Below are 26,718 nucleotides of genomic sequence, written 5' to 3'. Positions count from 1 at the left end.
GAAAGGATAGTCACTCCAGAGATCTGGGAAGCTGTATATTCTCATCTTGTATTAAATGGGATGATATCAGGTTGTGTAATTTCTATACTGTCAGAAATTAGAATAGAAAGAGAGAATTGGGGTTGTTCAGCCTGGAGAAGAGAAGGCTCCGCAGGGACCTTAGAGCCCCTTCCAGTCCCTAAAAGGGCTACAGGAGAGATGGGGAGGGACTCTTGATTAGGAGGTGGAGCAATAGGATGAGGGGTAATGGTTTTAAACTGAAAGAGGGGAGATTTAGGTTAGATATTAGGAAGAAATTCTTTCCTGTGGAGATGGTGGGACACTGGAATAGGTTGCCCAGAGAAGCTGTGGCTGCCCCATCTCTGGAGGGGTTCAAGGCCAGGCTGGATGGGGCTTTCATCAACTTGATCTTGTGGGAGGTGTCCCTGCCCATGTCAAGGGGGTTGGAACCAGGTGATCTTTAAGGTCCCTTCCAACCCAAACCATTCTGTGATTTGTATTATTCTGTGAAATAAATCCTGCACAACTTGTACTATCTTTTCCATAGCATTCCTCTGTAAGCTCTGAGGCTCGACGAGGCCCTGGGCAACCTGGTCTAGTTGGGGGTGTCCCTGCTGACTGCGGGGAGGTCGGACTAGATGACCTTTGGAGGTCCCTTCCGGCCTGGGCAATTCTATGATTCTATGATTCTAAATCCTGCACAACTTGTAATATCTTTTCCATAGCATTCCTCTGTAAGCTCTTGAGCAATTTATGTGCAGCGTGTGTAAGAGATCCTGTTTCTGGCTCCGGGCAGCTTCACAGGTAGCTCCCAGCAGTGCTGGTAAAAGAAAAAATCTACATGTCTCATAGGTTTTCTTGTGTTCCAGTAGTACCGTGAACAGGAAGCCATTCGCCTTTGCCTAAAGCATTTTCGTCAGCACAACTACACCGAAGCTTTTGAGTCGTTGCAGAAGAAAACCAAGATTGCTCTGGAGCACCCTATGTTGACAGACCTGCACGACAAACTGGTGTTGAAGGGAGACTTTGACGCTTGTGAAGAACTGATAGAAAAAGCTGTGAATGGTAAGAGAATCAGAGGGGTCTGGTATATTAAAAAAAAAAAAACAAAAAACAAAAAACCAACATTGAAATGTTACTGCTTTGAATGTTAATGTACTTAGTATTTCATATCTGCTGTGGTGTTCTGTCTGCTCTGGGACTTGTGAGTGTCTATATGGTGAAATTGAAAAATTCAGCCATGAAATGTCTTAACACTGCTACTTTTGGAGTCTCTTTCCCCCAGAGATGACAACGTGCTGTGCTTAAAAGTGGGTAAAAATAAGTTCTTCATGCAAGTGGCTGGCAAGCTCTGGTGAGACCTCACCTGGAGTATTGTGTGCAGGTCTGGAGCCCTCAATATAAGAAGGACATGGACCTGATGGAGAGGGTCCAGAGGAGGGCCACAAGGATGATCAGGGGGATGGAGCACCTCTGCTACGAGGACAGGCTGAGGGAGCTGGGGTTGTTCAGCCTGGAGAAGAGGAGGCTGCAGGGAGACCTAATAGCAGCCTTCCAGTCCCTGAAGGGAGCCTACAGGAAGGCTGGGGAGAGCCTGTTTAGAAAGGCCTGCAGTGACAGGACGAGGGGCAATGGCTTCAAGCTGGAGGGGAACAGATTTAGATTGGAGATGAGGAGAGGGTTCTTCACTGTGAGGGTGGTGGAGCACTGGAACAGGTTGTCCAGGGAGGTGGTTGAGGCCCCTTCCCTGGAGATGTTCAAGGAGAGGCTCGATGAAGCCCTGGGCAACCTGGTCTAGTTGGGGGTGTCCCTGCTGACTGCGGGGAGGTTGGACTAGATGGCCTTTGGAGGTCCCTTCCGGCCTGGGCAACTCTATGATTCTATGATAAGGTGGCCTTAACTGTCAGAAAAGTCAGTGGAGTGGTGAACAGGGAAGCACAGAACTTGAGTTCTCAGTAGTGATCTGTATCATGGTTTCTCGTTAGAGTTTACCACCTAATTGCTGTTTCAGCAGAAGTTTTCAGCTGTATTTGAAATGAGAATGCTGTTTTGCTTATGGGGAAAATAGTTCGTGGAGAACGGTGAAGAAGAAGTCACAGTGACTGGAGGCAGAGCCCATCTTCCCTTGCAGAGCAGGAAGACATTGGGAGCTGCTTTCATTGTAACTACTGGAAACTTTCAAGTTAGAAGCACTGTCTGTAAACAGCTCTCAACTGGGAAAATGGGGGAAATGCACTTTCTTTTGATAGAATGGGATCCAGAAGGAATTTGGCTATTGCACTGAAGTGTCTTTGAAGACCTGTGCGGTGGTTTCGGATCACAAACTGATAAACAGAGGGACTCTTGGCTGTGGGTGTAGTGCTTTTTTGATTACATACAGTCACTCTTCACAGGAAACTTGTACTGATATAAGAAGAGAACCTTGTGTCTGATGTGAGTAGAGTTAGGGGTTTAGTGGACCGATTTTATGGATGTCTAGCACCAGAGATGCTTTTTCTGGACCAATCAGTCATTTTGTAATACATTTCAGATAGATGCCAGTAACCTGCTTGACTCCATCACTGTGGTTTGTACCACTAAAGTTGCAAGTGGTTCTCAGGATATAGTAGAAACAATAGATATAAAATAAAGGATTGTCTTCCAGGAAAATCACCATCTCTTTGTGCGGAAGCTGTTCAACTAAGCACAGTGTTAGGGAACTTACTGCAACAGGTCGTCAAAAAACTACAGTAAATGGCTTTCTATGGGTTTTGGATCAAAGTTTCTCAATTATATAGATAGAACAGCCGAGCTCTGCCCTGGGCTGAGCTGCCTCAGCAGCTCCAAGCGTTGAGATTGCCAATTGCCAGCGTTCATCCTCACCCTCCGGAGTGTTGCCTGCCCTCCTGAGACAACGGAGTGTTTTTGGCTGGGATGGGAGTGTGAACAGCTTCCTGCAACGCAGGGGCATTTTGCAACTGGCAGCTTCTTCCTGAATTTTAAGGGCAAGTGAGGGTTGCAGGATGAGAAAGCAGCAGGGAGCTCTGCCTGGCTGTTTTGCAGCATTTCTCAAAGACTCCGGTGCCCGGAGGGGAGCTGATGAGCCCACCAATATGAAGCAGGATCTGCTGAGAGCCAGAGGGGTGCTATATGCTGATGGTGATGATTTTATCAATGCATCGGTCTGCTGCCTTGGCTGTGGCTTAATCTCCTCAGTGCCTAGAGGCTGTCATCTTTCCACTTCATTGCAGGCTGTAGTAGAAAGTGTTTCTTCAATGGAATTTCACCAGAAGTCTAGAACGTGCTGAAAAAGTTCCTTCAAAAAAAGACTTTTTTTTTTTTTATTGGGCACTAATGAAGTGAATATTTGTGGCCTCATTTTTTGAGCTGTTGCGCGTTTTTTTTTTTTTTATTGGGCACTAATGAAGGGAATATTTGTGGCCTCATTTTTTGAGCTGTTGCGCGTTTTTTTTTTTTTTATTGGGCACTAATGAAGTGAATATTTGTGGCCTCATTTTTTGAGCTGTTGCGCGTTTTTTTTTTTTTTAATCATATTTAACCTACTGCATTTATTCTATCCAGGAGTTTTCCTGTAGGACTTGAGCTGAGGTGGTATTTCTGTTGCCCCTTGTACTCTGAGAGTGGGGTTGCTGTCTGCAGTGCTCAGCTTCTCCAGGTGTTGGAAGTACTGGCAAAGGACTCCTCTGGTAGAAAACTGTAGCTCTTACACTTTCTGACTAACGGGCACTTGCTTCTTGTTAAATTTGATGTGAGTAATCCTGCTTCTTGTAATCACATCCCTTTTTGGAGGCTGAGGAACTCAGCATCACTTAAGCAAAGCAGAGGAATGCTGTAGCTTGTCTGATCAGCCCTTTTATTGTTCCAGCAAGCACAGAAGCAAGTATTTCCAGTAACAGACTGTGGATAACTTAGCAGGAGAGTCATTGAGTAGCGTGATTGTTTTGTCACCGCTTCCGAGGGACTGAAGAATATGCGTAAGGATGTTTATATTGCTTCCTCTTAATCCAGCAGCTGGCCAGCTGAAGTCGAATGTCAGTGTACACGTCTCCCATTGCTCCATTGCAATGATTTTACTTGTCTTTGAATATATTAACCTTCCTTCCCCCGTCCTGCAATTCTTTCTTCTTTCTTTTATACCCATGTAAAGCTCTGTTGCCTCCCAGCACCCTTCGGAGAGAAGTGCTCTCTGTCCCGAGACACTGAGGTTGTAGCTGGTATTTGCTTTAAGCTGACACAACTACTAGTTTTTACTAACTGGGTCAATCCTGCCCTTACTCAGGACAGTGTGTCCCCCTGGGACTCTTTAGTCTGGAGAAGAGAAGGCTTAGGGGAGACCTTATCAATGCCTACAAGTATCTCAAGGGAGGGTTGAAGGAGGAGGGAGCCAGACTCTTTTCAGTGGTTCCCAGTGAGAGGACGAGGGGCAACGGGCACAAGTTGGAACATAAGAGGTTCCACTCAAACATGAGGAGAAAATTCTTCACAGTGAGGGTGACAGAACCCTGGCACAGGCTGCCCAGGGAGGGTGTGGAGTCCCCTTCCTTGGAGATTTTCAAGACCCGCCTGGATGCTCCTGAGTAACATGCTCTAGCTCTAGGCAATCCTGCTTCAGCAGGGGAGTTGGACTAGATGATCTCTATGGTCCCTTCCAACTCTAAAATTCAGTGAAATTCAGTGAAATCTTATCTTCTTGGTAGGGTGGGAACAGATATTCTCAGCCTTCAGTGTGTTCTCCTATTGTATTGCTACCATCTGCTCCTTGTGGTCCTCCCCAGTTACCTGTTCATACTGGTTCTGCATCTGAAGCTTCTCTAGTTGGAAGAGGCTCGTTAGCATCCAGCATTTCTCCATTTACTTTCTGAGCACCTTTGCTGGGAAGTCTCCATAACTTGTTGCTTAGTCTCTAAGGTGTGGATGTTCTTAGAACTGAACTCCCTAATAGCAGCCTTCCAGTACCTGAAGGGAGCCTACAGGAAGGCTGGGGAGAACCTGTTTAGAAAGGCCTGCAGTGACAGGACGAGGGGCAATGGCTTCAAGCTGGAGGGGAACAGATTTAGATTGGAGATTAGAAGGGGGTTCTTCACTGTGAGGGTGGTGGAGCACTGGAACAGGTGGCCCAGGGAGGTGGTTGAGGCCCCTTCCCTGGAGATATTCAAGGAGAGGCTCGACGAGGCCCTGGGGAACCTGGTCTAGTTGGGGGTGTCCCTGCTGACTGCGGGGAGGTCGGACTAGATGACCCTTGGAGGTCCCTTCCAGCCTGGGAAATTCTATGATTCTATGATTCTATGATTTGTTGTTTTTTTTTTTTTCCGAGTAAAAGCAGATTAACTCTAGCCCTATGTATGGTCCCTGTTGAAGTGTAGAGTTAATTGAGACACACAGATCCTTAAATTATCCCCGAAATCATTCAAAGAGCGAACTGTTCTGCAGCAGACTGGACATGAATATGTGAACTTCTGACCCCTCGCTGATCGAGGAGTTCATTGCCTTAAAGGAGCAAACGGAAGGGCAACGGGGGTGATGGAGATACTGCACACTCCCTTCAGCCTCAAATGTCCCTGAAGAGGCTAATGTTTGCAGCGGTAGGTATTTAAAAAGTGAAACGCGCTGCATCTCTCGCGGGCTATTTCCATAGGCTTAGTCATGTAGAAAAAGAGTAGGTGGTCAAGAATTAGTGCTAGCAGAGCTAAACTCTTGTTCTTTTGCATTGCTAATGATGAACGTTGTCTTCCACCTCACATCACCAGATGATTTCTTTTGAGAGCTCGGTGGCAGGCAGCCACACTTTTCCCGCAGATTCTTTTGACTCGTGCCTTACACTTAGAAAACGGGCAAATGGAAACTCTGGCAGCTGCCTGACTTCCTCTCAAAAAGAAAAGGTTCCCTAAATCTCAGCTGGTTCACAGACTTGGTTCAAATGCTTCACATTTGGATTCATTCCTATAGCTTTCAGGCGGCCTATATTATTGAAGGCAAAAAAAAAAAAAAATAATCTGCTTAATATTCCTACAGAGAGTATGCGGAGTGCAAATTACTGAGCTGAACTGTTTGCAGCTACTGGAGATGTAGAAAGCTGTTTGAAATGGATTGAAGATCTGCTGGTTTTGTATTAATATTCCAGGGACCGAGGTGTTCCTTCTGGCAGCTCTCATGTCAGGATGTGATATGTGTTTATCTGTTGACAAGTTGGTCCCTGATGAAGAAGTTGCGGTGCACAGTCTGTGGGCTTGAATGTCTCCCAAAACTCGGGATGTACTCGGCACTGGTGAGGTCCCACCTCGAGTGCTGTGTCCAGTTTTTGGCCTCTCATTACAAGAAAGACATCGAGGGGCTGGAGTGTGTCCAGAGAAGGGCAACAGAGCTGGTGAAGGGTCTGGAGCACAAGTCTTGTGAGGAGAGGCTGAGGGAGCTGGAGTTGTACAACTCCCCAGGGGACCCCAGTCTCTTCTCCCAGGTAACAGGCAATAGGACAAGAGGAAACAGCCTTAAGTTGCACCAGGAGAAGTTTAGATTGGATATTAGGAATAACTTTTACACTGAAAGGTTTATTAAGAATCAGAACAGGCTTCCCAGTGAAGTGGTGGAAACGCCATCCCTGGAGGTATTTAAAAGATGGGCAGATGTGGTGCTTGGAGATATGGTTTAATGATAGGTCTTATTGGTGTTGATGGTTGGACTTGATGATCTGAAAGGTCCCTTCCAACCTAGATGATTCCATGATTCTATGCACGGGACCAGTTGTATTCTCCTGGAAGCTCCAGACACACACACTTCCAACTTAGATGATTCTATGATTCTATGCATGGGACCAGTTGTATTCTCCTGGAAGCACCAGACACACACGTATACCTTAATTTTACCATCAAATATGTCTGGATTCGGTTTGCTGCTCTGTAGTACTGGGATATATGGAAGGGAAAGGCTTGTTAGGGATGCAAAGCCCATGGCAGGTAGATGGTAGGGTTTGTGTAGAAGACGCCTATCTTGTAGGGATTAGAAAACAAACCTTGTTTCATTTCTATACCTTAATTTTACCATCAAATATGTCTGATTTTGGTTCTGAGAAATACAGATGCTGGTTTGCTGCTCTTTAGTACTGGGATATATGGAAGGGAGAGGCTTGCTAGGGGTGCAAAGCCCATGGCAGATAGATGGTAGGGTTTGTGTAGAAGACGCATATCTTGTAGAGATTAGAAAACAGACCTTGTTTCATTTTTGTTAAGAAGAAAGTGCAAGAGAATATTACAGCTTTGAGGCTGGAAAAATATTATGCGTTAACTTGTTGCTCCCATGTCTCGAGGAAATTGTCAAGTAATGGCTGGGTTTTTACTTGGTGTCATCTTTGTTTTCTGCTCCAGCTTTTCTTTGGAAGGATTTTTGTGACTACAAAACCCTCATTCTGTTTAGGTGTTTTGGGTATTTTAGTTTGATTCAAGCAAAAGGTTAAAAAACCAACCCCAACCCCCAGAAATTATGGGCTAAATGCCACTGAAGTTTTTTTGGCCCTTGGCAGTGAAATGAATAGATTTTTAGTAATCCTGTCAAGAGATGTGTGTTGTCTAAAGGGAAACATAATACAACTTTAACGTGTTCCTGATTGGCTTCAGCAAGATAAATATTTTTGTGTGCAATGTTTGTCCTAATCCTTTCCAGGTAACCTGTATTTGGCCGACAAAATAAAGGCCGCGCTTATCAGGGAGGTAGAATTTACTGAGCTTTAACCACGGTGAACTTCATGTTGTTACATCCAAAATGCGTCACGACCTGCTGCGAAGGGCTTGAAAATAGTACAAAATAAAAGTACTGGGTTTGGCTGTAATTTTAGAGAGTAAACGTGGACACTGAAATGAGAGGCCTCCGGAGCGAAGGAAAAGACTTCCTTTAAAAACTTGCACTTAGCATTTTTATTTCTTTTTTTTTTTTTTTTTTTTTTTCTACAGGAGTCTTGAAATTTATTTTAAACTAGTGATTCATTGGAAACAGCTGACAAACCTGAGCAGGCCTAGATCTGATTTTCAGAAGCTTTGGGGACCTTCTGGTCAGCAGCTCTACCCCTGGCAAGAAAAATAAGGAGGGCTCTAGAATAGGTCTGGCGTCGGATACGGAATCCACCTAGAAATCCTCCTTTTTAATCTTTTTTTTCTTTTTTTTGCTTTTTTCCCCCCGGTGGTGTCAGACAGGTGGTGATTCAGCCTCCAAAACAAGCTGCTGCTGGTTTGTAGTGCAAGTAGAATGAATGTGGAACTGCTCCCAGCAGAAAGAAACATTTCTGGGAAGCGAGCTGGAGCGTTTCCAAACCAATGTCCCATGGAAGACAAGAAGCATTATTAAAAGAGGCTGAAGGCACAGTAGGGGAGAAGTGTCATATCTTGACAAGTGCAGCCTGTGGGTGTTGAGCATGGGAGAGAGGTTAAATCACCCTTTCAGATCATATGTGGTGTAATTCATCCTCTTGAGCTATTTATGTCCAATTATCCATTGGCTGCCATAGGGATAAATACGGTTTTGCGTTCTGTCTTGAAGACCAAATACCCTAATGATAACCAAAAAGCTGGATTTCTGTCTAGGTTTGCGGCTAGAAAAATCTGCCTGAGTCAGTGTGGGATTTCTCACAGCGTGTGCATTTGTTCTTTTGGAAGTTGGCTTTTCTGAATCAGAATTCATGGAATCTCAAGCTTAAAAGCCCCTCTCGTCTTGTCCCAACTTCATAAAGGCTGAAGAAGCGGGTCTTAGGAACCCTGCTCTTAAAACCAAAATAAACCACTTTTCTGCGTATGTTGAGCAAACTTTTGGCTTTCCTCAATTACCTAATGCCTAGGAGAGAGCTGATGTTTTTGGCTCTAAGACATGTGAGAGTAAAATCTGCCCCACTTTCACGGAGTGTTTAATTTGAAAAACTTGCAGAGCTGAGTTTATGAAAGTTGAAAGCAGTTTTGTATTCTAAGACCAAATTCAGCACCTTTCAGGGGCTCTTGAGTGCCCTTATTTTCCTATTAGTTGGTCTCTAAATAGAGTATTCATCTTCTCCCAGGAAGTACTTGCTGGCTTGAGTTTTAATTAAAACCTGGATTTCAGTCATGACAAACTACAAGATGCCAGGAGAAGCTTTGAAATATTCTCTGAACGTTGTGTCGTGCTTAACAAAGATTTTTTTTTTTACCTTTTTGTAAATAAATAGTTATATGTGCAGTAAGGATTATTCTTTTTTGTCTGTATGCCTCCCGAGGGATTTTCTATAAATAAATGGAGTCATTGATAATCCGTTAAATTTTTACCTCAAAGCCACAATTACTGGGATCGGAAGAACTAAAACTTATTAGATGCAACTTAATAATTTCATTTTTTGTTCTCTCTGCTGAGGAATGTAAAACTGATTCCTGAGCCAGTTTGGGCATTACATGATTAAGGACCCCTGAATGCATCCTACATCCGAGTGGTGCGTGTGCCATGTACTGTTGCAATACAAAACCGTGTAAATCCATCATTTGAATCCTCAATCTACTTGGGGTAGAGGGTTTTAGAGGAGACATTTGAAGAACAACAGCAACAAGTTCCCCAAACACTTGCCTAAGCCCTTCCCAGATGAAGAGCGGTCCCAGAGAACGTGGGTGTTGTGAATCTCCTTTTAAAAAAAAATTAACGTTGATGTGATAGACTGATACAGGCTGGGGGCAGAGTGGCTGGAGAGCTGCCGGGCAGAAAAGGACCTGGGGGTGTTGGTCGACTGTCGGCTGAACATGAGCCAGCAGTGTGCCCAGGTGGCCAAGAAGGCCAACAGCATCCTGGCCTGTATCAGGAACAGTGTGGCGAGTAGGGCCCGAGAGGTGATTGTCCCCCTGTACTGGGCACTGGTGAGGCCTCACCTCGAGTACTGTGTCCAGTTTTGGGCCCCCTACCATAAAAAAGACATTGAGGTGCTGGAGCGGGTCCAGAGGAGGGACAAAGCTGGTGAGGGGTCTGGAGCACAAGTCTTATGAGGAGAGGCTGAGGGAGCTGGGGTTATTCAGCCTGGAGAAGAGGAGGCTGAGGGGAGACCTTATTGCTCTCTCCAACTCCCTGAAAGGAGGGTGTAGAGAGATGGGGGTCGGTCTCTTTTCTCAAGTCACAGGCGACAGAACAAGAGGAAATGGCCTCAAGTTGTGCCAGGGTAGGTTCAGGCTGGATATTAGGAAAAATTTTTTCACTGAAAGGGTTCTCAGGCATTGGAATGGGCTGCCCAGGGAGGTGGTTGAGGCTGGGTGGAGAGTGTTGGAGTTAATGCTTCTTACAGAAAATGCTGCTGTTGGCATATCTGGCCAGTGACCTAATGCGTCTTCTGTTTCTCTTCTTGTTTAACTTTCTGAGGAGAATGTAAACAGTTATTGTGTTTTTCATCCACTGCTTGGTTGTCCCATATCGTACCATTTAAACAATCTGCTTTTCTTCCTTTTTTCTTCTTTAGATGAAGCTCCAGAGATGCTGCCTGACCTAGTTTTAACTTAACATGTACTAAAATGGTTGAATTTTACATGCACTGGCAACTTTTCCTCTTGCTTAAATAAGGGGGAGGGATTATATTCTTAATTAAATACACCTCACTGGAGATTTATAGACAATTGGCATGGCCTGTTTAGCGATGGTTTTTTATCAGAGTGAGGTTGATAGTTGGAGTAGATGATCTTAAAGGTCCCTTCCAACCTAGACAATTCTATGATTCTATGACCTGGCAGGCAAACTGGGTAATTCTTGATTGAGTAACGAGTATTCTTTTTATTTTAGTGCTTACACGCTTAGTTCATTAACAAGTTTAACAAACTAACTGATGTATGTAGAGAATTTACTTAAAATTAGGGCTTTGGGTAGCATACAGGGTTGATCTAGGCTGGAATCACCTGCATTAAAAGCGATTCACAATTGGCATGGCCTGTTTAGCGATGGTTTTTTATCAGAGTGAGGTTGATAGTTGGAGTAGATGATCTTAAAGGTCCCTTCCAACCTAGACAATTCTATGATTCTATGACCTGGCAGGCAAACTGGGTAATTCTTGATTGAGTAACGAGTATTCTTTTTATTTTAGTGCTTACACGCTTAGTTCATTAACAAGTTTAACAAACTAACTGATGTATGTAGAGAATTTACTTAAAATTAGGGCTTTGGAGTAGCATACTGGGTTGATCTACGCTGGAATCACCTGCATTAAAAGCGATTTTGTTATAGTGGAAGTATAAATGTTTCATACAACACATTTTTTGCTTTGCAGATGGCTTATTCAATCAGTATATCAGCCAACAGGAATACAAACCTCGCTGGGGGCAAATTATTCCAAAAAGCACCAAAGGTAAGGACTTTTCTTAAGCTACAACCCGTGTACTGCAAGTTCTGTCTTGTTCATTTGAGGATATTGAGCAAGAAACTGATGCAAGAAAACCTCCTCTGGGCCAGTTGTTCTAGAGAATGGTTTCATCTAAGAAAAATTTGCATTTGTCTGCGAAGGCAGTGAAACGCAACCTGGTTTCTGGTTGAGTAAAGAACACGACAGGAACACTTGCTGTAACTTCAAGGATAGCTAATCAGTTCAGAAATAAATCTCAAAATATAGGTTAAGCATGAGAGCAGTTACCTGTATGACCGGACTTAACGTGTGGAGTCAAATGTGCAGAAAAGAGTGTCAAATTAATACATTATCTTAATGGGGAGGGACTCTTTATCAGGGAGTAGAGCAATAGGATGAGGGGTAATGGTTTTAAAGTGAAAGAGGGGAGATGAGATTAGATTAGATTAGATATTAGGAAGAAATTCTTTGCTGTCAGGGTGTGACACTGGAACAGGTTGCCCAGAGAAGCTGTGGATGCCCCATTCCTGGAGGTGTTCAAGACCAAGGTAGATGGGGCCTTGAGCAACCTGGTCTGGTGGGAGGTGTCCCTGCCCATGGTCGAGGGGTTGGAACTCAATGATCTTTAAGGTCCCTTCCCACCCAAACCATTGTATGATATCAGGGAGCATTTTAAATTTGAGATGCGTCTTTTGAAGTCTTGGTCTGTTATGCAGTAATTCTAAACTGCAGAATCTTTTTTCCATTACTCTCTGTCCTGAGAGTAGCAGCAGCCTTCACTACAAAGTACAAAAATCACTGTCATGCAGCAATTGTAGGATTCAAGGTGACAATCGCACCGTACCCAAACCTCTTGGGAAGGGTTATCTATGGATACAAGCAGATTTCTCTTCCAGCAGAATATGGGTTTTCTTTCTAATGTTGCTTCCCATAGATGACACCTGTCCTGAATGCTTAAGAAATCTAAAGGGGTTGCAAAGCTGCTTTAATTGGGCAGCTGGAATTCCCTTATATGTGGGAATAAGTAATTGGTGCAAAGCTGCCTCTGCAATACCTGTATTATTACCTCTTGGCTTCCATCCCATGGATACATTGTCCTGTCATTTGAGTATTTGTTCTCACTGCTCGGCCTTCAAGGCAGCTCTCAGGTGGGGAGAGATGGAAGAGGAGCAAAAGGTTGTCCGTGTCCTGTCTTCTCTGCTGGAGAGCTGCAGACATAGCTGAGACCTCATTTGTGGGGACCTGGATGCTTCAGGAACTCTCAAGCTCCTTTCCAAGGCTCTCAGAATGGCAGCAGAGCACTGTGTTCACTTTAACTATCCCTGGTTTCAGTCACCAAATAATTCAATATAAAACTCTGTGCAATTTTTATAATGCACAGAAGGATACTACCTGCACAAAATGTAGTGCTGGTATTTAAAGAATGGCAATTTACTAAGCTGCTCTGCTTCTGTGTAGTATTTAGGCCATACGTGAGGTTGTATTTTAAAATCTTTGATTTAAAAATTTTATAACAGAAAACTCTCCCCTCCCTCTTTTTTTAAAGGTGATGGGGAGGACAGTCGGCCAGGAATGAGAGGTGGCCATCAGATGGTTATAGACGTTCAGACAGGTGAGTAATTGCTAAGTTTCTTAAATAAATTAATTATTTAATTGGATATTTTTCACATAAACATACAAGTGTATTTTTCTTTAAAACCTGAAGCTAAGACTGTCTCTGAGGAAAAAAAATTGCATTTTCTAGTAGATGGATTAAATACTCTGCTTTCTCTCTGGAACTATGCTCCAACTGCCTTTTCCACCCCCTTCTTCCCCATTAGTCCTCTGTTACGCCGTAGTCGTCGTCTTAACTAAGAAACCAAGAACAATTGTTCTTAATTTTTTTATCCCTCCTACCCTCTATGAGCAGGAACTTAAACAAGAGAAGAGAAATTAGGGATGATTTTTTTCTTTCTCATTTTTCTTCTCTGCTACGTACTATCCTCTTTGGAATAGTGCTCAAGCAATAGATCCTACGTGTTTAAACATTCTTTGTATTTTGATTGGAGTGGTTTCTAATTTCCGCGGTGTGCAAGAAAGTTCTGTTTGAATATAATTTATTAGACTTTTTTTACAAAAATGTTTCCTACAGGAGTTTGAAACAGAGGCTGAACCGTTCTTTAAAGAGCCTGCAGAGAAAAGAAAGGGGGGAGGGTATAAGTGACAGTTCTGGTGATTGTTGTTCTCCATAATTTTCTATATCTTTGTCTTGCTTTTATTTAATCAGATTTCTGTGGTACGTCATTCCTTACTGAAATAAGGAGTGCATCTGCCGGCATCTCTGCTGAGTAAATGATTTGTAGGAGTAAAAGGCTTGTTCTTAGGAAAGGAGAAATAAGATGAGGGTGTGAGTAGCAGAGAGGGGATATAGGGTGGCATTGAGGGGAGCTGGCAAAAAATTGCCATTGCCGTATCTGTCGTGGTCACAGGGACAGGGACTGCAGCATGTGACAGGGCAGTACCTTCGAGAGTAATTTGCCAAGTCACAGTGAACAAGCAAAAATGCCAGCTGTAGCTGCAGTCTTTGGCTTTTACTCCGTGCAGTTACCGCTCTGGAGGAAGAACTCGAGTTGTTTGGTATATGAAAGCAAACTTTTTTTTCTTTTTTCTGGTGGCAGAGGTTTGAGGTTCATTAGAATAAAACGCTGCGGGAGGATTGTTGGTGTCTGCCTCCAAAAGAAGCTGGGAACGCTCCCTAGTGGCCTCGGTGGATAAGTAGACAGGGACTGTTCCACAAGCACGGCGAGGAGACACAAAGCTGGTCAACTTGGAATCAAAAAGTCCTTTAAACCTCCTGAAAATAATATATTGATGGTAGCGCCAGCCCTTTGTTTTTATTCCTGTTGGTTTTCTTAAGTCCTAGTAAGTCCTTTATCTCTGACCTTAATTTTCACTCTGCTTTAACGAGGCAGTAAAAAGCATCAATATCTTTCTTTCCTTGCACAGAACTGGCTGAAGAGCACCTACGGAGTGCTCCCAGTATGGGAGAACTGGGTCTCCCTCCCTCACGCTCATCCCTAATCCACTGCAGCTTTATCCAGCGGTGGCAGGAGACCTTCAGAAAGTTTCTCTGTGGGATATTTCGGAAGTTGCCCTTAGTTTTGCTTCCAGGCCCACTGAGGCTTGTAAAAGGCTAAATGTTTTTTAAGATGATCAGTTTTCCTATTTAATTTGACTGATGAACAGACCGGGGGAAGTTCTCGGTGCTGTTCTTCTCAAAACCAGCTGTTCTGATCGCTTGAATTTTCCTTTTTGAATATAGGTAATGTTTAATGAGACACTGGGAATTTGGCCAGTTACGTCGGCGTGTGTTTTACAGACTGGAACTGTAAAGCTCCCTGGCTAACCTTGAGCAAATCTAGTATTAACAGGAAAAAAAAAAAAAAAAGGAGCAGCAGCTTGTTCTTTCCCTCAAAGTCATCCTCCTTTCCTCGCTCGCAGACTTGTTGAGTTGTTTTTCTCAGAAGTCTTTGGAAACTGAAGAAAAACGAGCTCACTTTGCATTCCTTGTTAGAGAGGTGAGGTCTTTTTCAAAAATGAGTATTTTCTTCACGTTTAATTTTTTTTAGAAATGAAGCAAAACACCAAAATCATACCCATAAGGAGGTTTTAAAGTTTCATATCACATAGAATAGGCGTTGGAAACAAATTTTAATCTCTGATGTCCAGACCTGCTGTAGCTGTAACTGAACTCTAAATGGTTCTGCTTCTTGATTAACCTCAAGGAAATATTAGCTGGTTATTACTGACTACAAAAATGTAGGTTTATTTTTACTAGGTTTTGTAATAGTACTGTGCCTGCTGGATGCACGTGTTTTAGTGTGAGGATAGAGGATATGGGTTGGTAAGTAGTTGAGCCAGATCTCAAGTTACTGATAGTCGAGTCACTGAGACTCTGTTTGCCTTCTGTTTCAGGTAGAATATAGTTTAACTTGGTCTAAACTGCTTTTAAGCATGTTTTATCTTCCAATTAGGGAAGGCTGAAAGGAACTGGAAGCAATTCTGGCACCTGTGCTGGCAACCAGTACCTTGTGCTGGTTTCAATCTGATACTCACTCTCTTAATGCCTGCTGCATCTGTCTTAAAATAAGTGTAGTGTTTGAGAAACTTTTAAAGCTTTTTGAAATGCAAGCACAGGCATTTGGGGATACAAAACTGAGAATGCAGCCTAATATCTTCCTATATGAAGAAAATCTGGGAGTTACTTATTCTCGCAACGTCTTCCACGCTTTTAATCATATTAACACTCAGACTGGAACAACTCTGGATGGCAGAATTAGGAAGTTGGTTTTGGCCTGCATGTGCACAAACATTTAGTAAGAAGCATTCCCAGTTATAGTTGGAAACCACTGTTATGTACTTTAAAGCTTTAGACTGTAAATGAAAACAGAAGGCTCACATTATTTCTGCTTTTTCCTGCAAGGTGCATGTTTTACGTAGTTCTCCGTTTGGGAGGCTGGAGAGTTTTCTGCACTTTTTTTAGAAAAGGAAGGGGAAGTATTTGGGCAGTCACAACCCAGGTGCATGGATGAAAACAAAAGTATTCCCCAAACACCAAAAGTGAAAATAACCCCAAAATTACTCAAGAACAGTGTTAAGTGCACTGAACTTCAGTCGTGAAATGCTATATTACTATTTACGTAGGCCCTGGTGAAATACTCAAGCAGTAAAACGAAGGCTCATGTCTTGTAGCATGTTCCCAGTTGCATTAAGCCCTAATACAGTTTTGGATGCGGATGTAGACATCTAGCACTGTTACCTTCATTAACATAACTTTGATTATGCCCTCTCAGGCCTTTTTATAATTCAGATGCGACATGCAGTTGAAAATGCCAGTGCTTATTCTGGAAGAAAGTAGAATTGCAGAAGCAGATTGCCAGATTCAAGTTTTAAGGAATAATGTCAGTACTTTAGAGGAATATTGTGTTTAGAGGAATATTGTGTTTTGGAGATGTGGTTTCTAATTCCATAGTTAAGGTAAAATTGATCTCTTCTGCTCTTACGGGGCGGACGTGCAATTTTATGTGCACGACTGTGTAGTCCATAAAACCATGGAAATTGTTTTGGTAGCAGAATTATACACTACATTGAAATAATTCCATTGAAAAAAAAAAAGAACCTTTTGTGATATCCCCTGTTTGTTTAAACATTCATCTTTTAGTCCATTTATATAAAGCCTTTTGAAGTTTTCTGATGAGCCTGTTTTAGAAATAATAGCTAAGCAACCACCATGATTTTTTTTTGTCTGCATTTGTCTTCTCTTTGGCAAGTGAAAGAGTTTTTGAAGGAAAATATTAGCAAAATGCTCTTTATTGATGTGTTACCTCTGTTCACTCACTGAAGTGAAACTACTCTGTAATTTTGGTCGTATGCTATTTTGCTTTTCCTTTCGTAGGAAAGGAGTTCTTCCTTTATTCTATTAAATAATTGGGAAGAAATCTGTAGGTGGGGAATGGTAGGAGATTTGGAGCAGTGGGCACAGTGTGGGCAGCACAGTGGAAATGATGAGCCTGGTTCAAAAGAAGCGTGGAAAGATGAAAAAGATGAAGTGAGAGCAGCAGACACGAAGAAGGATGCTGTTTTGCCTGAGGAAAACACTGCTATCCATAAGATATTTAAAGACAGGACTTGTGTACAAGATGAAGAGATCTCTGAAACAAAACACAGATGGCTTCTAAGCTCCCAAACACAAACAGCTGCTGAATCCTGGAGGTTACTCAACTTCACAGAGCTTTCACATTTGAGAGGAAGGCTGTTGTGCCTGCTTGGACCAGCCCTAGCCAGCCACCGCTTACACTGAACGGTGACTCTGAAAATAAGTAGTGTCAACATTTAAGGTCTAGTTTTATAGTTGTCCCCCACTATAGGTGGCCCTCACAGAGTGGACAATGCTGCTTGCAGGCAGCTAAATCTGTGGTTATTACATAGGGTAGTGATGGTCTTTTGTAGGTGGCTTTTGAGAGATCTTACACCTTGATTTTTTACGTCTGAGATGAGCCTTTCTTAGTTCTACGGATGTTGATTCTTGAATACACCCTTGGTGAGTTTGGGATGGGAGCAAATTGGGAGGCCCTCACAGAGTGGACAATGCTGCTTGCAGGCAGCTAAATCTGTGGTTATTACATAGGGTAGTGATGGTCTTTTGTAGGTGGCTTTTGAGAGATCTTATACCTAGATTTTTATGTCTGAGATGAGCCTTTCTTAATTCTACGGACATTGATTCTTGAATACACCCTCGGTGAGTTTGGGATGGGAGCAAATTGGGAAGGTAGTGGTTGATGAACTAGAGAATAGGACTGTGAGTCAAAAGGGACCCTGAACCTGTGAGGTTCAGCTGTGGCAAATGCAGAATCCTCAATCTGGGATGTAACAGCTTGAGACTGACTGCGTGGAAAGCAGACTTGCAAGGTGGTAGAGAGCTGAATGTGCGTCAGCAATGTGTCCTTGTGGCGAGGAAGGCCAACCTCCTCCTAGGCCAAATCAGCAGAAGTATGGCCAGCAGGTTAAGGGGAGCAATGATGTCCCTCTATTTGATACTTGAGGCCACATCTGGAGTGCTGTGCCCAGGTAGGGCTCTCTGGTACAATAAGGATGGTGACAATCTGAAAGCGAGCCCCGTGAAGGGCCACCGAGGTGGTCAGGGGCTGGAGCACCTGATGGATGAGGAGGTGCTTAGGGAGTTGGTTTTGTTCAGCTTGCTGAAGAAAAGGCTTTTGGAAGGATCTTAGAGCTGTCTAGGCCACATCTGGAGTGCTGTGCCCAGGTAGGGCTCTCTGGTACAATAAAGATGGTGACAATCTCAAAGCGAGCCCCGTGGAGGGCCACCAAGGTGGTCGGGGGCTGGAGCACCTGATGGATGAGGAGGTGCTTAGGGAGCTGGCTTTGTTCAGCTTGCAGAAGAAAAGGCTTATGGAAGGATCTTAGAGCTGTCCTCAGCTGGTGGGAGATCATGGAGAAGATAAACTCATTTTGGGGAGTGCAGAGGGAGAGGATGAAGGGTAATGGGCACATTGCAGCAATGGAAATTTCAGTGAGATATTAGGAAAAAAAATCAATATAATGAAGATGCTCAGTCATTGGAGCAGGGGTCCACAGAATCTAAAGTATCCATCTTTGGAGATACACAAAGTGTAACTGAAGAATTCCTTGTGCAACCTGCTCTGTCACTGAAGTTGGCCCTGCTGAGAGGGCTGATGGCCCGGATGACTTGTGGAGGTGGTTTAGGTCCATAATTCTTTCATATTCTGTGGAGAACTGTTCTAGCAGAGACGTGGAAATACCATTTGACCAAAGTGTTTGGTTCAATCTGTCACTGGGATTGGAATATATTCATTGTACCTGTTTATTAGAAGGGAAAAAAAGGGCTGCTGAGACGTAGCAAGCATCTCTTGTCAGCTTGGCTTTAGCAATTTGCTGCAGAACATCCTGATTGGATGAGGAAGACCAACAAGGATTTTACCACACGGAGAAGATGGAGTTAACACAAGTAAGAAAAGCTCATTTCGAAAACATACCTGAACTTAGACTGAAACTGCCCTAGTATTTTAGGTATTTAATAGGGTTTGGAAAGACTGCTTTTTGCAGTCTTCTGAAAAATAGAACTTACTCAGCTTGGCTTTAGCAATTTGCTGCAGAACATCCTGATTGGATGAGGAAGACCAACAAGGATTTTACCACACGGAGAAGATGGAGTTAACACAAGTTAGAAAAGCTCATTTCGAGAACATACCTGAACTTAGACTGAAACTGCCCTAGTATTTTAGGTATTTAACAGGGTTTGGAAAGGCTGCTTTCTGCAGTCTTCTGAAAAATAGAACTTATGGAGACGTTGACAGGAAACGTTAATTTTTGGGAGCATGTGTTCTCTAATACTTTGAGGAATGCTCTGGCACTTTCTAGTCTTCCACAGAGTAAGGGAAGAAAAGAACTCAGACATTATAGAAACATTTTTGACTGAGCAAGCAGTTTAGAAATATTCACAGAACATATTTAATTCAAAGTGTTGAATTTGTATTCAAAATAAACGTAGAGGAGATAAGGTTAAGATGCTGGAGGAGGAATTTGACTTCCTAAATGTAGCTGGTAAAAGCTTAGGATAAATATAACTCCTTTCATGTTTTTCTTGTTGCCTTGTAGGTAGGTTTGAAAATTCTTCTGCTCTGTCCCTAAAGCGGGATAGAGACTTGCTTGAATGAAGCAGCGTCAATGTTGCTGTGTTACATATTGCTCTGGTACAAAGGAAGAATCCTTCCCTCTGCCAGAGCAAGATGCATCCCAAATTCCCAAGGGCTGCTACAGTAGAAATAGTTATATTTCACTGAATTTCACTGAATTTTTAGAGTTGGAAGGGACCATAGAGATCATCCAGTCCAACTCCCCTGCTGAAGCAGGATTGCCCAGAGCTTGTCAGAGCATGTCACTCAGGAGCATCCAGGTGGGGCTTGAAATCTCCAAAGAAGGGGACTCCACACCCTCCCTGGGCAGCCTGTTCCAGATTCCAGTTGTGGCCTCACCAGTGCAGAGTAGAGGGGGAGAATGACCTCCCTTGACCTGCTGGCCACACTCTTCCCTACGCAGCCCAGGATTCCGTTGGCCTTCCTGGCCACAAGAGCACACTGTTTACTCATTGTCATTTTACTGTCCACCAGGACCCCTAGATCTTTTTCTTCAGAAGTTGCCTCCAGCATGTCCACCCCTAACCTGTACTGGTACCTGACATTTTTCTTCCCCAGGTGCAGGACCCTACACTTTTCCCTGTTGAACCTCATGAGGTTCTTCCTTGCCCAGCCCTCCAGCCTGTCCAAGTCTCGCTGGATGGCAGCACAGCCCTCTGGGGTGTCAGCCACTCCTCCCAGTTTGGTATCATCAGCAAACTTGCTGAGGATACACTCTGTCCCCTCGTCCAGGTCACTGATGAATATATTGAACAGCACTGGACCAAGTATTGACCCCTGAGGGACACCACTGGTTACAGGCTTCCAACTTGAACCTGCTCCATTAATCATTACCCTTTGAGTCCTATTGATGTGAGGCTGCCGTGTTCCCCTTGAGCTTCCCACTCCTGCTGCCTGGAAGTTTGTGGTCTCTTCTTGAAGTATTGTCTGATGTGTTGGTTTTGGTGGCAATGCCTGGGAGTGCTGGGCACGCATCCGGGGTCCATCTTGTGTGCAGGATGGAAAAATAACCCTCCCCACAAAATCCGAATCGACAAATAGAGCAGAAGGTGTGATACAGCTTGGGGAATGGAATGGAGTTCAACTTGTTTTTTAAAAAAAAAGCACAAAGAAAACAAACACCAAAAAAAATCCCAACAAAAAAAAACCCATCCAAACTAATTTTTCCTTAAAGCATTGGAGAAGAATAGCAAACTTTAGAAGAACTATGAGAATCTGTTTTCTTGACATTGCCAGCAACAGATGTATTAAGAAATGTTCCTTTAAAATACAGAAACTTCCTACAAAAAAATATGTATAGTTCTGTAATAAGATTAAAAAATGATAGTCATTCTGAGTGTAGATGGTGATGGAGCCTTTTCTTTCACCCGAGCTAGAGTTTTACATCAAGGTGAAAAATAAGCTTGGCACGCTGTTGGTGCACACTTGTGTTATCACGGTTGCTCTGGGACTCCGGGGATGCTCAGGGCTCACACCAGCTTGTATGGCCTTACTCCTCTTTCAGGGCTTACATGCCATTTAATTCTGTCAGCTTGGATTTAGGTAACTTCCAAAATCTTGAGTTTTCATCGGATTCTTTCAGGTTTGCGATTAAATTTCATCGGAGACCACAAAGCCTTTACAGGCAGGCCTGACGTTTTGGCAAGGCCCCAATAGGATACTTAGCTGGTGCCAAATCTTTTTATTTTTCTCGACTATCAATGAAGCTGTTGTGGTAATGTGGGTTTTGTGAGCTGTGAGAATTTATGCGCACAAAGGGACCTGCTCTTTGCAGGGAACACTGGGAGCCCTGAGTCCAGGAGGAAGGGTAATTAAAGTTAATGAACCAGGGTAACCTTTCCATGGTGATGACCACTATCCTGATGGTAGGTAAGGGTCAGGGACTATTCCCATTTTATAATTGCCCTTCTAACTCTGCTATTTAATTGGTGTTGGATTCAAAATTGGCCATTACCTCTGTAATGGAACTAGTTTGTGGATTTTAAAGGAGTTTTTCAAAGCTCTGTAAGTCTTCAGTGGCTTGTTCTTGGACTTGGCTTTGCGTTGTGTTTTAAAGCAGTCTAAAAATGAAGTGTTTTTAGCATTTGAGACCAGATAGGGATGTTTCTATAATGGGAGCAACTTAGTTATCTCTCCATGTCAGAACAGAACTTTCTTCCTTAAATGCTTCCCATGTTCAGAGCCTTCGTCTAGTTTCATCAACAAGTCTGAGAAGACTTTGAACTTGCTGTCCATGGAGTGGTGGTGGGTTTAAGGTAACAGGCTCTAAAGATGGGTCTGAAACACTGACTTAAATGGGTAACTCTTCTACTTCTTTGCTTTTGCAGCGTCAGGGAAGTTAATTCAAGGTGTTTCCCTTGAAGAGTTACTCATCGTTGCAGTAAATTTTTCTTTCGAAGGGATGGACTAAACAGAAAAGCTTTGCTGCTGTCTCAGATCCCTTTCTAATCTATAGATCTTGCACCAAGTGGGGTACAAGCTGAAATATCATTGACAGCCTAAACTGCACAGTATCCAAAATGTTAAGTATTGTTCATTTGTCTTTCATGAATTTTAATCAGAAGGCTGTGGATTTGATTGCCTCTTATGTGTACGTAGACGCAGAAAATGACTCCTTGAGAATTGGCTGTCTATCAATCCTAAAAATTTCCATTACTAAACCAAACCACATTTCTTCATCCTGGTGACCGGTTCCATTCAAAGAGGTGCTTTAAGTAAGAATCAGTTTCAGTTTCCCTTCTGATACTCTTGTTTGTCACAGGTGTTTTATAGGTAGTAGCCTGTTGAAAGGCATTTTCTTCTTAAAATAAAACTAACACGTTCTTCCCTTTTTTACTAGAAACTGTTTATTTGTTTGGTGGCTGGGATGGAACTCAGGATCTGGCTGACTTCTGGGCATACAGCGTGAAGGAGAACCAGTGGACCTGTATATCCAGGGATACCGAGAAAGAGGTACGTTCTGCAAACCTCTGTATTGATAATAACGTATGGATTGTTGCACAGAAAAATGCCATGTTTCTAAAGTGCTTGTATTGATGTATAATGTGCAGCGAGAGCCACAAAATTAAGACCTTCAAGTTCTTAAGACTTTGGAAATGCTTCTTATGCTTTGAAAATGCGAGATGGATGCGAATTTGAAGCGTTAACGATTACTTGGGGGGGAAAGGTTTATTTCTCAAGAGCAGACTGGTGGGCCAAAAACCCATTGAGTGAGTGGAACGTGAATTAAATAATTTGGTGGTCAGTCTGGTTGTTCAGCCCTAATAAACATATCAGACCTGATGCTGGTGTTAAGCTCCAAAAAAAAAAGTTGTTTATTTTTTTAGCTTCTGTAAAAAATGTGAGGAGGAATGGACAGCTAACAGACGGAGATCTAGAGGACAGGGGTAACTGCCAGAGGCCATGCAATCCCGAGAGCTTTCGTGGTATTCATTTGAGCCATTTTCCTTGGCCTGTTTTGCTCAGTATTTGACGTAGGAAACCTCTGAAATGAATGTAACTTGGGTTATAGGAGGTAACACAAAAGAAGTCCAAGACCTTTGGCTTGTGTAACTCACTGTATGCTGTGAAATGTTAGGCTTCCACGCGGTTATTGTGTTTTGAGTTCATGGCTTGATTGTCAGAGCATAACTTCAGGAAATTCATGCAGCCTCTTGAAAGTATGAAAAATTTGAGTTTCCACGACTTTCTGATAAATTCAGGAGTTGATTTTACCAACTATTTGAAAAAAGTGTAAAAAAAAGTCTTATTTCCCTTTTGTATTTTTCCAGTTTCTTGTCATAGCTCATTTTTTGAGCTTCCGTACCAGATTAAATAACACTTTAGTATTGCCATTTTTTCCTGGCAGAGGTGTTTAGAAGTTGTAATCAAGTAGGACAAATAACCTGAGCTGAAAAGAATCTCACAGCGAGGCACTTCCCGTAGCCTTCAAATCTCGGTGCGTGTCACGCACTTACTGTTTCTAACATCCTTTACAAAATGGGAGATAACAAAAACTGAACACAATATTCCAGCATCTATCATAATAGAGCTGTATAAAGGTAAATTTGTCCTTTTTATATCCTTGTAAGATGTGGGGTTTTTTTCTTCTTATTGTAAGTTGTTTTTTTCTCCACTCTTACTCCTTTCGTCACGGCTCGTGGCTACTTGTGTGTTCACTGATATGATGCTGAAGCTGGATTTCACTGAATTCCACTGAATTTCTAGAGTTGGAAGGGACCATAGAGATCATCTAGTCCAACTCCCCTGCTGAAGCAGGATTGCCCAGAGCTAGAGCATGTTACTCAGGACTGCATCCAGGCGGGTTTTGAAAATCTCCAAAGAAGGGGACTCCACAACCTCCCTGGGCAGCCTGTGCCAGGGCTCCGTCACCCTCACCGTGAAGTTTCTCCTCATATTTGAGTGGAACCTCTTATGTTCCAACTTGTGCCCATTGCCCCTTGTCCTCTCACTGGGAACCACTGAAAAGAGTCTGGCTCCCTCCTCCTTCAACCCTCCCTTGAGATACTTGTAGGCATTGATAAGGTCTCCCCTCAGCCTTCTCTTCTCCAGACTAAAGAGTCCCAGCTCTCTCAGTCTCTCCTCATAAGGGAGATGCTCCAATCCTTGAATCATCTTTGTTGCCCTTTGCTGGACTCTCTCCAGCAGTTCCCTGTCCCTCTTGAACTGGGGAGCCCAGAACTGGACACAGTACTCCAGTTGTGGCCTCACCAGTGCAGAGCAGAGGGGGAGAATGACTTCCCTTGACCTGCTGGCTACACTCTTCCCTATACAACCCAAGATACCATTGGCCTTCCAATTTAGTCTTTTGGGGTTCAGTCCTGTAGGCTGGACTTGTGTTGCTACTGTTTGTGTTGAACTGTTGGGTTTTACTATTTTTCTCACTGTTTAGCCCAAGAGGTGACCGCCTTGAGATAAGGAGGGGGTGTGTGTGTGACATAATAACCAAGGGGAAATTGGGACTCAACTTTTATTGACTTTATGGTTAAAGATAAACAGCTAGACCTTCCTTCCCTTTGTCTCACATTATAAGGAGGTTGGGAAAGTGAAGAACGGAGATAGAAAGGCCAGGACAACAATTTTAACTATCTCTTCTTTCAATTTTTGTCTTGCTTTGTAGCCACTTAGTGTGTAATTTTGTCTAACTCAGGATGCAGTGAAATGGGACCTTCCTGTCAAAAAGGAGTTACGGTGTTTTCTTCCTGCACAAACCAGTGTGGGTGGTTCTGGTGTTTAAGGGATTAATTTCCTTTCTCGCTGGGATCCTGCCTCATCCAGTTGAGCTTCTGTAGAGCTTGGGAGGCCTGGATGGGATGTGAGAGGCATCAGCGGTGCCAGGAGCAGCATCTGTTTTCTCTTCTAGTTCCTCGTGCCTGGTTCTAGCAGGGTGATGCTGGGATGGAAGAAAGAAGAGATATGCAAAGGAGGACTGTGGAGGAGACACAGTAGAACAGTTGTGACACAGTAAAGTGACTATAAAGGGATTTTGGAGCAAAAGAAATTACAGGATGCAATGGAAGGTCAGGAAATTCAGAAGAAAGATGGGAAGGGTCTTGGGCTGAGAGGGAAAAAAAAAGAATGAGTTGAGCGTTGAAGATACAGGGAACTTTGAAGAAGAGACCTACTTAATAGAGAAAAGTGGGGAAAAAACACGTGTGGCTTTAGAAGTGGAGCTCTAGAAGGACTCTAATAGAGGCTGCAGTGGAGTTCAGGAGAAGGCCTGCCAAGGCATAGTCCAGGGTTTTGGTGATGTACTGAGGTACAGTAAACTGGCAGCTGCTATACTTGCAAACCAGCAACGTTGTTTTTTGTTTTTTCTCTAAAAAGGTCTGGGTAAAACCTGATTTAGAAATGAAAAGGTCAATCTCAAACGCTGAGAAGTAAATTCAAAAACAAAGACTCCAGATGTTTCTATAATAGGGACATCAACTGTTCACAAACAATTTGCTAAAAGGAACTGTCTGTTGACGTGGAATTTTAAAAAAAAAATATCCAGAGTAGATTCCAGTAGAACTTAGTCTTGTTTTCGTGTTGTATTGTGCTTGTTCTGCTTGTAGCTCTTTTGTTCTAATTAATCGGTGGCAGTGATAAAATTAGCCACCCAAAAATTAAGCTTGGACAAGAGCAGAATGTGGTAAAAGTTGCATCTTATCCAGCATTGGCGTAGGGGTAATGCATGCTAATGCTTTTGGGGTAAAGGTGCTGGTAGCTGCTGTTGCAATGCTAGATTATCATCATCATCTTCCCATTGGCATTGCATTATGAAAAGTTTGTGTGACCTTTTCAGTAAACTCTGTTGCTGCTGTTTATGTAGCATATTATCATCATCATCTTCCCATTGGCATTGCTTTATGAAAAGTTTGTGTGACCTTTTCAGGAAACTCTGTTGCTGCTGTTTATGTAGCAGCGAGCTGGAGAATCATAGGATGGTTTGTGTTGGAAGGGACTTTAAAGATCATCCAGTTCCAACCCACCTGCCCTGGGCAGGGACACCTCCCACCAGACCAGGTTGCTCCAAGCCCCATCCAACCTGGCCTTGAACCCCTCCAGGGATGGGGCATCCACAGCTTCTCTGGGCAACCTGTTCCAGTGCCTCACCACCCTCACAGTAAGGAGTTTGTTCCTAATATCTAATGTGAATCCTCCCCTCTTTCAGTTTAAAACCATTACTCCTTATCCTATTGCTACAATAGAATCATAAGAAGAAATGTCTCATTGTCACCTGAATTTACATTTGTGATTTTTAAGGCTGGATATTAGGAAAAAATTTTTCACTGAAAGGGTTCTCAGCCATTGGAATGTGCTGCCCAGGGAGGTGGTTGAGGCACCATCCCTGGAGGTGTTCAAAAGAAAGGTTGATGTAGTGCTGGGAGGTATGGTTTAGTGATGGTGATGCTTCTTGTTTGTTGTGTGGGTGTCTATTTTTGTCAGTTAGGTTGACGTTTGGACAAGATGATCTTTGAGGTTGCTTCCAACCTAGAAGATTCTGTGATTCTGTGTAACAAATATAATTTTCCGTGCTTCCAACCTAGAAGATTCTGTGATTGTGTGTAACAAATATAATTTTCCGTAGTCCTTTTTACGTCAGGAAAAAATGCTCCCAGCACTGCTGGAGTAGCTGATGGCTTATGGTCTTAGAAAGGAGGTCTAGAGGACCTGCTTGCAGTGTTGGGCTGATCCTCCAGCGTACGTACC

General features: G+C 43.2%; 1 protein-coding gene across 1 annotated transcript in view; it reads left to right on the top strand.

The window, feature by feature from the left end:
* LOC106887325 (muskelin-like) overlaps positions 1–22,476 on the top strand; it is a gene marked incomplete at its 3' end in the record, with an annotated part of 61,211 nt that extends 38,735 nt beyond the window's left edge. The window contains exons 6-9 of the mRNA XM_014941167.1: positions 873–1,065; positions 11,240–11,317; positions 12,858–12,923; positions 22,364–22,476. Coding sequence (XP_014796653.1) covers positions 873–1,065; positions 11,240–11,317; positions 12,858–12,923; positions 22,364–22,476 — 450 coding nt within the window. The remainder of the gene's footprint in view (positions 1–872; positions 1,066–11,239; positions 11,318–12,857; positions 12,924–22,363) is intronic.
* Positions 22,477–26,718: the final 4,242 nt, after the last annotated feature.

The sequence above is a fragment of the Calidris pugnax genome, unplaced genomic scaffold (assembly GCF_001431845.1).
Source record: "Calidris pugnax isolate Ruff unplaced genomic scaffold, ASM143184v1 scaffold35, whole genome shotgun sequence".
NCBI lineage: Eukaryota > Metazoa > Chordata > Aves > Charadriiformes > Scolopacidae > Calidris > Calidris pugnax.
This window is presented reverse-complemented; position numbering and strand designations above follow the sequence as displayed.